This window comes from Geospiza fortis, unplaced genomic scaffold (assembly GCF_000277835.1).
Source record: "Geospiza fortis unplaced genomic scaffold, GeoFor_1.0 scaffold5, whole genome shotgun sequence".
Lineage (NCBI taxonomy): Eukaryota > Metazoa > Chordata > Aves > Passeriformes > Thraupidae > Geospiza > Geospiza fortis.
This window is the reverse complement of record NW_005054421.1, coordinates 1,035,795-1,045,911: the sequence shown is the minus strand read 5'-3', so window position 1 is coordinate 1,045,911 and position 10,117 is coordinate 1,035,795. Positions and strand designations below refer to the sequence as shown.

The following is a 10,117-nucleotide window of genomic DNA, read 5'->3' as shown; positions in this document are numbered from 1 at the left end:
GAAGACTTTTTGGTAATCCCACTTTCATTTCTATCATTCTCTGCGGTGCTCTTCTCTCTCCTATTTACTTCGGTGGCAATCAGCTCTTTCTGAAGCCCCAAGGCCACAGGCAGAGAAACACAGTGCATGATTCTTACTTGTATGGGTTGTTTGTCCTGCTTCAATGGCCTGGCACCAGCTGACTGGGTCCCAACAGGGTCCTTCCCCACCATGTGCTGGCGCAGCAGCTGTAGCTCACTGCTCCTTTCAGCCAAAGCCTGTGCCATCTTCTCTGCAGCCACCTGATTGAGGGGGAAAATAGGGACAGGGCCATGACCAGGGTTAGGGTCCTAGTCCCTCTTCTTCCTCGGAGACTAAGGGAAATCACCTCAATATTCATCTGACACTGGAGACTCCAAGTGCTCTGAAAACCAGCTCCTGGCCCCCCACACTCCAGTGGAACCCTCCCATCTCTGCTCAGCAGCCTCTCACATACAGAGGAACCAACTCCTCTGTTTCTCTCAGTCCACTGCAAGGCTTCTCTTTGCTTAACAAAAGGCAGTGCCACCCACCTCAGCCTCCCACTGTGGCACTGCACAAAACTCACTCTGCTCTGCTGCTCCTTGGTGCTCAGAGCCTGCAGCAGCTCCCGAATTTCAGCATCGTGCTCCATGGTTTGACGGTTCCGGTCACTGAGGAGATCCTGCAGCATCTTCTCCTTGTGCTGGAGGCGCAGGCACAGCTCCTCTGCTACCTCACTCTGCCCGGGGCCCAGCTTGCACAGCAGAGTTGCTGTAAGCTCCTGAGCAAGGGGGAGGAAAGGAATGAGACTGGGAGTTGTTCAAGGACTCTCCAGCCTGGGTGTAGCTGAGGGAGCACTGTCAGCAGGTACAGGTATGTTCAAGTGCCAGAAGCAGCCAGCCTTCAAACGCTGAGCACAGCTTCAGGTGAGGCAGGCAGCAGCCTCTGCTTTGGCACCACTCCTTCTATGGACAAACTGGCTGAAGGCTCAGGAAGCCAAGCTAAGGCTTACCTCCACTTCCTTGTTCCTGTCATGCAGGCAGGTCTGCAGCTGTTGGATGATCCCCTCCTGCTCCTTCTGCCTGCTGCCAGATTTGGCCTCAATCTCCTCCTTGAGCCAGCGGAGGTTTTGGCAGGTTGCTGAGACCTGCTCCAGTTCCAGGGTTTTGGCCTTCAGGAGGCTCTCCAGGCTCTGAGTACCACAACAGAAGCAGCTCAAGCAGGGACACAAACTTAATCCCGAATTAAGCAAAACTGGAAACTCTCTCTACTGCTAACAGAGTCACACAGGTTCACCCACCTGCTCCAGGTAGCCTCTATGCCCAGCCCAAACACGAGTGCCCCAGGAACCTATCCCACCACAAGGCCAGAGGAAGCCAAACACCTGCAGACACTGTCCCCAGAGCACTGACAGGAAGGTGTGTCTGACAGCACGTCCCCAGAGCCCTGCTGGGCTGTGCAGGCCCAGCACTCACGTGGATGGTGGCCTCGTTGCTGCAGAGGACACTGCGCAGCCTCTCCAGGTCGCTGCCGCGCTCCCGCACGGACACGCGCAGCTGCTGCAGCTCCTGCTCCTTCTTCTCCAGGGCACAGAACTTCTCATCTACTGCTCTCTGCATGACAGAGGGCATCATTCACAATGGGGGCATGGGGCTCTGCAGCCAACACCCACTGTACGTTGGACTTCAGCTCCCCCTGCCAGAGGAACTCCTCTCAAAGGATGAGCCATGAAGAACATTCAGAAGATATGGTCACCCCTGGGGTCAGCCTGGGCTGATGGTAACCCAAAGGCTGAGCCTCAGGGACAGCTGGAACACTGCCTACAACATGTGCTCACCTCCAGAGCAGCATCCCTGTCGCTGACACGCTGCTGCAGTTTCTCCAACATGGCATTCATGGCTGCAGGGCTCTTCTCCAAGCTTTGCTGGCATTGCAGAAGCTCCCTGGACTCCTAGAGATCAGACACACACCCCCTAGTACAACTTACAGTACAGAAACCTCCCCCATCCCAAGAGCAGCACACAGGGATAACTTCCTCCACCCAATGCTTGCTCTAGCCTCCACATAAAAGGGTGGTAGTCCCAGCACCGGGGGCTGGCTGACTAACTCTGCCAGGGCTCACCAGGCATTGCTGGGGCTGAGGTACATGGATATCTGTGTCTTATTCCTCACCCTGGGGGCCCAAAGCCCTCTCCTTCCTTCCCTTCTTTCCTCAAAGGACATGCATGAAAGCTACAGACAGACTTTTGCATGGCCAAACACCAAAGCAGGATCAGGGACTCCATTTAATTATGCTCAAGTCAGATCTTTCTGCTGATCTCACCTGCAGAAGCTGCTCCTTGTGAGCCAGCTGCTGAGTCAAACGCTGAACCCTCTGCTCCTGGGCCTGCAGCTCACGGCTTTTCTCCCACTCCAAAGTCTGGAGCTGCTGAACCTTGTCCTGCAGCTCTGCCTGCAGCTGTTGTACCACAGCACGCAGCTCCTGCAAGGAAAAGGCAAATATCTTGGAATTCAGTCCTCAACACAACCATACACAGTAGGCCAGTCTGAGAATAGATATCTGCAATGCTACAACTTTCACATCTCAAAACACACTGCCATGGTGTTTGAATTTATTTCATTGCCCAGGGTATCCATCCATCTAAACCCCTTGCTCTGGCCACAGGCAGAGCTTTAGTCAGCCACACCTAAGCTGTGCAGCAGGGGACATGAGCATCACAAAAAGAGATGGGACATTTGCACCAGCCAGTGATGTACAAGTGACAACACACCCACTATCAAGGGTCGTTGCTGATTCTTAATCCTCAGCTATGACACTGAGGAGGCTGGAGAATTTTCCCTGCCACATGTGACGAGGGGTTAGGCAAGTGTGCCCAGTCTGCTGTCTGCAGAAATTATGAAGGAGAGAAGAGTATTGACCACCTCAGTGCTCCTTAGTCGTGCAAACCCAGAAACTTCCAGGCTAAGTGTCTGTCATACCTGGTTGTGTTGCCAGGTTGCCTCTTTCTGCTGCTCCTCCTCGTGGACTGTGGTCTCCAGGAGGTGGGCTGCTCTCTTGGCTTCAGCCAGCTGATGCTCCTTCTGGCGCTGAGCTCTCTTCAGTTTCTGCACCTCCAGCTTGGCGCAGAAAAGGGCGTTCTGAAGATCGAGCGGTGACATTTGCTGCTCCTGGGGTGACAGTGGGCTCTCTGACACCTAGCAAAAACCAAAAAGCAGGGTTCACAGAAACTCAAGAGATTCTCTTCATGTAAGGGATTAAAAACCAGGATCCTTGCAGAATGAAACCTGATGTACCTGAGGCTTCCCAGGACATACCTGCTGCTGTCCCAGATGGTTTCTGTGTAACATGTCCCGCAGCTTGGCCATGGTCTCATTCTGCCCTTCGATGATGTGGTACAGCTCCTCTGTCTGGGCCCAAGCACAGGAAACCCAGTCAGTGGCAAACCAAGCACAAACTCTCCCATCCCAAGCCTCCAGCCTGGATTATGACACCTCAGCACCACATGAAAGAGGTTTTGCAAGAAATAATTTAGTGAGGTGCAGGATGCCAGGCAGTGGCTCAAGCATTCCTTCTCAGGCACTGCCCACAGGGCTGGAGCACAGTTCGCTGTTTTTGTGAGCACCAGCCTGCCCACCCTGAACTATTACCTTACTCTCTTTGCTCTTCAGGGCCTCGTTCAGACTCTGGATCGTACGATCTTGCCTTTGTGATGTTTCTTGAACAGATTTTAATTCAAAATTCAATTCATTCAGCTTTTCCTGTAACAACTGAAGACAGAAATAGGTTGGGTTTATTTAATCCTGCTTAATGCTCTATGTAAACACCCTTAAGACTCCCTCCACTCCTTACTCCATACAGCCCTGGTGTTGACCACATCGAGATCAACGTGGCTCCCTCTAGAGTCTGTAAACACCGTTGGAGCTGGGTGGAGACCAGTGAGTAAACACAAAGGCCCTTCACAGGACTTACTGCAGTGCTTCTGCTCCCTCAGGTGCAGGGCAGAGGTTCCAGGCTTGGTTCACAGACCACACTGCCTCCCACATACCCCAGGAGAGCCTCACTCAGGCTGCCCCACAGCCCTCCCTCCCAGTTTCTATCATTTGTTTCTCTTTACTCAAAAGGAAAGGGGCTGCTTCAGCCCAAAATCCTCCCAAAAATCTGAAAGAAAAATACCAGCATGAAGAAGCTACACATTCACTGATCAAATCAGTGGCTTATTTAGCATTAAGTTCTGGCTTCAGCACAAAAGACCCTGGCCACTGCCAGGAACCTCTCAGCAGTCTCCATGGCTGGTTTACAACCTGAGAAACCTTTGCCTTTGACACTCACCCTGAAGAGAACACTACCACTCAGTTTCAGGAGAGTTTGCTGCTTTCACCATAAAGCTCATGACACAGGACGTGTTGTGCAGTTAAACAAGTGCTTATTAGCATTTTTAAACGTTGCCTATTGCATTCTCGAAATTGGATGATACACCCCTTCCTGTGAGCTTACTCAGGACTCAACTTCTAGAGTTGGAGCTGGTGCTGCCACATAATTTCCTCCTGTTGTTCATCTGTTGACACACCTGTCCTGTTATCTCTGACCTGAGACACTCCCCCTAACCTGTTTAAACACTTCTAACTGGGCCCTGGGTCTCCATTTCTGTCAAGCTTTGCAGTCCAGGCAGATGCAGCACCTTATGGCCATCCCCAGATTATTTAAATAAATATTCCATCCCAATTTTTTTTCCCCACATTTAACCTGAGGATTTTTCCAGAGGATATAATTTACCTTAGAGTTCAAGAGCATAATAATTAAGAACATATACCCTTCTCAACATGTGTTACTATTGATCTGCCTCAAGAGAACTCAGATATCTGTTTCTTTCCCAAGTATTTAAACAGAAATGAAAACAGGACTCCCTCTCTCCTAGACCAGGCTCAGCCCATGCAAATCCAAGAGACAGGAAACAGCCCTGTGCATCTCCTTCACCAGCTCCTGGCAGGCTCACCAGGCAAGTGGAAAGTTCCGTCAAAATAATGATTTGCAAAATTAAATACGGAAAATTTACACAACCCAGCTGCAGAAAAAAAAGCAAATACTTTTAATTGAATCTGAGAGACAATAGCACTGAGAATCACACACCCTTGCTGGGAGAGAGGTGCAGGTACCTGCCTCCAGCCAGGCCAGGAGGCACCCTCTGACACTAACCACATCAGACTGATAGCACTGGATGTGCTCTCCATGAAGAAATACCTTGTTGGCAGCTTCAGAGTGCTGGAGTTTGCCCTGCAGCTCTGCTGCACGCACATCGGCCACGTGCTCCCCTGCCGCAGCGCTGCCTGGAGCGGCCTGCTGCCCTTCATCCTGCAAATTCTGCAAGGAGAAACACAGTGAAAAACGAGAGAACGGCCCAACTCCTGCACTGGCTTCTTCTCTTCAGCTGTCAGCCGTCACAGACCCTGCAGCAGGGGTTTAAACACGCCCCATGTGCTTTCCTAACTGGCTCTGAGACATCGCTCTGCTTGTGTGTCCCTGCCCCGGGGTGGCAGGCTGGCACCTGGCAGCTCTCTGCCTCCCCTGCCACAAGTGCCCCGGGGTCCCATGGCTCTGACTGGGCTCCCTGTCTCCCCTCACTGCTGCACCACGAGCCCAGCAGCTTGTTTAGCTCTAACCACTGTCTGTGGGCTAATGATGGATCTTCTCCCCACACCCAAGCCATATCCCTGAAACCTGCTCTCCTTCCCATGTGCCCTGCTGGCATTTTATAAAAGCTTCAAAATCTGCACTGAAATGGTTCCCATGCTCTGCTGAGCTTCTGTGTCTTTATCAAGGCTACAACCTTCAATCCTTCCCACCAGCTCCCCTCCTGCCATGACCTAGCAGTCACTCCCTGAACCCCTCCATTTGTGATTTTCTGGGCTCTCCTTCACCACTTCCCGTGCTCCAGCACCCATTTCATGTACAATTCCTTGCAGCTCCTCAAACAGAAGCGAATTCAGTGCCACAGCTGAGATTTTTTTTTTCATGACACATACCCATTTATTGGGAATGTAAACAGCCTACTTTGTGCCACGTGGCCTGCCAGAGCCGGCTGGCTGAGCACAACACTAATCCCTTGTCATCCCTCCTTACAATTTTGCTGTCCCCCGCCCAGTGAGTTAACTCCTTAGGGCAGCACTCCATCCCAGCCACCCTCTGCAGCCCTCACAGGGCTCCTTCAGCATTCCTGAATATTATCAGCAACACAAGACTGACTGCACTGCTGCCTGCTAGAGGTGGGAGCCCTGGAAGGGCTGCTGGATGCAGCACAGAGGCTGTGGGAATGTGGCAGGGCTTTTTGGAGCACACACAGGAGCACCAGCTCCAGGCAGTGCAGCACGGCCAGAGCAGTCAGTTCCAATTTGCACTGTCAGGCTGAATCCCCATCCTCAGTGGCCACAGAAACGCTGTCTGTGGGGAAGCCATCAGCACAGGGGAGCTCCCTCAGATCTGTGCACTGCCTCTCACAGACAGAAGTAACACCTCCCTTTACCCTGATGTTTTGTTAGGATTTCAGTGAACGCTTACAGTCGTGGTGATTACAAATTTTCTCTGCCAGAAGGCTTTGGATGAGGCAGGGAGAGCTGCTGGAATCTGTCACAGCAGCTTATTTTGAAACAAGGTTGATTAAAACAGAGAGAGGGAAAAAGGAAAACACATTTCCTCAATTTTCACATTAGAAAAAGAGCTGAAAACTCGGAAAGAGCTAAGAGCAGGGAGGGCAAATGCAGAGCCAGCTCCAGAGTCCAAAGTTCCAAAGCCCAAGCTGCCTCCCTTGTGCCTCCCTGCAGCCATGTCGACCTCTCCAACATCAGCACTTTACTGCCAATCTCTCCTCAGCACAGCCGCAGCAGCCCCAGCACACACTGACCCCACAGAACACTTCTTTGAAAATGATAATCACGGCACTCTCTGAGCCTGCCGAGCTCAGAGGGCCCAGCACAGTGGGGAAGAGCCTGGCTGTCAGGACGGCACCGCAGGCAGCTGCGGGAGTGTCTCACAAAGCCCCCTCTGGTGCCGCCGCCCTGGGGCAGTGCTGGGGAGGGGGAGGAATTGTTGCTTCAAGAAAACGCCCGGGAAGACGGTACCTACAAGGTCACATGCCCTGACACCAGAATGCTCCACAAATTTAAAGAACTGCAAAGGCAGTAAGAGAACTGTGGTCCTATATATTCTAGATATTCCTTTCACATTTATGCACAGGAATTGCTGGACAGCAGCAGCACCTGACTTATAGGAAGGGTGTTGCTTTTACAAACCGAAAGAAAAATCATTTGTGCAAGAACTATTCAGCCTACTAGCTGCATCTGCCTTCCCAGTTTTGCTCTTAAAGCCATCTGAAGGATTAAGCCCTTCCCCCTTCAGCCAGACCCTGCGCTGAAGAGCTGCTGCTGTCACACCAAGGAACCAAGTAAAAAATCCCACAGGATAAAATCCTGGCAGGGCCAGTCGGATGGCAGAGGCTGGAGAAACTCCTCAAAACACAGCTCCTAGAAGAGAACAGCCATGTGTGACACAAAGCCAACCTGCAACACTCCACGGTGCTCAAGAAAGCCCATTTTTATCCTGCAAACACACCCCAAGCAGTGAGAACCATCAGCAAATGAGCCCCAATGCCCTGGCTCACATCCTCGGCTGCCAGCGCGATGCCTTTGTGCTCCAGATGAAAACTAGTTCTCCTACGTTCCTCCCTAGAGCAGGCTTTTATGGAAAAAAGCACACAGCTCCGGGAAACGCCCGAGCAGATGGGACAGCAAGCCGGCTAAAGAGCAAGAGCAATTCAGCACTGCCCCAGTTGCCATAGAAATAAATGAGCATTTTCCTAATCCCCGAGGCTACCTACAGCATTAGGCAGCACTAAGGCTGCTAATGGGAATGCAATTAGGCTGACACGGATATTCCAGAATTGAACCTGACTGAGGCCTTCTATTCATTACTGGATGTGGTAAAGAAGTGAGTTCGGCTTTTTGACTGCATACTAAAGGACATTTCATTAAAGGCAGCTAAACAGAGGCAACCTGGAGCTAGGACTGCTATCAAGAGATAACAGCATCCCAAAAGCAGGAGCTTTCATCCCCTCTCAGCAACACCTGCCACTAATTGGTAGATCTTTTCAAAGGATCAGAAAATAAACCAATTATCTTGAATACCAACCCTAAAGTCATCCTCTGGCACAAATCCACCTGCGAGGAAAACACCTTTTCCTCAGGGCACACGCCACAGATGCCTGGGTGGCTCTGCACGTTGGGCAGGTGAAGGCCTGACCTGCAGAGGCAGGGCTGGAGGCAGGCGTTCCCCACGCTCCAACCATTACTCAGGCACAAAGAAAACGCACCTGCTGGAAAACACATGCCCAGAAGCTTAAAATACTCCCTTTAGTTGTGGATAAAAGCCACGCCGACTTTAAGCTTAAAGATGAAGTGAAAGTGGTGTTTTCTCAGCAGTAAAATGACAAAGAGCTTAGACCCACCCAGCAGGCTGCATTGTCAGGGAGGACTGATGGAGGGGGGGAAGGTTCATTTCCCAGAACTCCGGGAGGAAACAGGAGACAAGAGAATGACTGAGGAGAGAGGCAGCACACCTAAAAAGGACCGAGTTGCCTATTCTTAGCCCCTGATCAGCCACACGTGGCTGTCTGCATTATCTCAGCACAGAAGAATCCCCAGTGGGCTCAGCACTGGACCACGAGGACAATGCTCAATGGAAGGGCGGCACCGTGACCTCTACCTGTACCCGCAGCGGCATATAATCCTCATAGAGGTCATCCCACAGCTCCTGCAGCTCTGAAATTTCCAGGGGAAGGCCCAAAGGAGCTCTGGAAAACGATTTTCTGTCGGTGTTCAGGAAGGCAGAACTAGCACATGCTAAGCCAGCAGAAGCATTGCCATCTGCCAAGTCATGGCTGAGCTTGGGAGGGGGCAAGCTGGACTTCACAGGAATAGGCAGTCGGCTGCCTCGGGGGCTCTGAAGGGGTTTGTAGTCCAAAGTCTTGATCAAATTGAGGGCCAGCTCCAGCCTGTTCCCACTCAGTGAAGAGCTGGGGGTCATGCGATCATCCGAGAAATCGTCACATTTCCCATTCCCTTTCAGCCCCTTATCTGCATCTTCATCCTTCTGCTGCGGAGGGCTGGCCTCCACGGTGGTGTCCAGAGACTCAAGAGAGGACGCAGGTGTGCCTTCCTCCATGCTGTCCCCATCCACAGCCACCCTGGAGCTGGTGGACTCGGCCACATCACACACAGACGACTCCTCGTTGCCCATGCTGGCCGACCAGCGGCTGGACAGCCCGCAGGAGATGCTCCTGGCCACTTTTCGGGGCACTTTGCAGATGGCTTCATAGTCGGCGTCAGCCACGCGCAGGGCCGCACAGCCCCGGCAGCGCCGCGGGCGGCTCCCCGGCCCCTCGGAGCCGTGGCAGCTGTGCGGCTCCAGGCCATGCTCCTCCTGATCCATCCAGTACTCAAACCCCGAGTAAGTGAAGTCCTCCTGGAGGAGGGCAGCGTACCGTGCATCAGGCAGGTTGGAAAGGTCCACGGTCCCCTCCCCAGCCCTGTCCTCTGTGCTGGAGTCGTCGTTGTTCCGGCGGTACATGCTTGCGATGCAGAACTTGAGACGGTCCTTCTCCAGCAGCAGCTTCTGCAGGCGCTCGATGGAGAGGGCCTCGATGCGGGCGATGACGGTGTCGAACCTGTAGATGCGGTCCAGCATGAAGGCACACTTGCTGCAGGCGAACTCGGACCGGCCGTCCCGGCACAGCTCCCGGCCCAGGACGTGGGAGAGCAGCACCTGGAGGTTCAGCTTGGCCGCCGTGTGGAAGATCCATCGCCGCTGGTTGCCGCACAGCTCCCGGCCGCAGATCCGGCAGTTTTCCTTCATCCTCGCCCCCTCCCGGCACACAAACCCACTCCTGCGGGCTCTCAGGAGACCTTCCCGAGGTCAGCACATCTCCCTCGATCCCTGAGCCCGCCGGCACGTCTCACCGCACCAATCCCCTCTTTTTAGGGAGGTCACACGCCGGGACTCTTGATTCAATAGAAACATCCCACCCTACACCACCTTCTTCACATCGTCACAGCCACACCTGGGCTGGCC

The 10,117-nt window shown here is 52.9% G+C and overlaps 1 protein-coding gene across 7 annotated transcripts in view; it reads right to left on the bottom strand.

Annotated features, from left to right (window-relative positions):
* LOC102044586 (myomegalin) overlaps positions 1-10,117 on the bottom strand; it is a 29,053-nt gene that overhangs the window by 15,323 nt on the left and 3,613 nt on the right. For 6 of the 7 annotated variants that reach the window (XM_031061647.1, XM_031061649.1, XM_031061651.1 and 3 more), the window contains exons 1-11: positions 8,753-10,107; positions 5,240-5,359; positions 3,649-3,768; positions 3,316-3,408; positions 2,980-3,195; positions 2,324-2,482; positions 1,838-1,951; positions 1,476-1,613; positions 1,013-1,192; positions 587-781; positions 138-281 (exon numbers count right to left, since the gene is read on the bottom strand). In XM_031061647.1, coding sequence (XP_030917507.1) covers positions 138-281; positions 587-781; positions 1,013-1,192; positions 1,476-1,613; positions 1,838-1,951; positions 2,324-2,482; positions 2,980-3,195; positions 3,316-3,408; positions 3,649-3,768; positions 5,240-5,359; positions 8,753-9,901 — 2,628 coding nt within the window. In that variant the 5' untranslated portion in view covers positions 9,902-10,107. Of the gene's footprint in view, positions 1-137; positions 282-586; positions 782-1,012; positions 1,193-1,475; positions 1,614-1,837; positions 1,952-2,323; positions 2,483-2,979; positions 3,196-3,315; positions 3,409-3,648; positions 3,769-5,239; positions 5,360-8,752; positions 10,108-10,117 lie in introns of those variants that run through there. The other variant, XM_031061653.1, reaches the window with a different exon arrangement.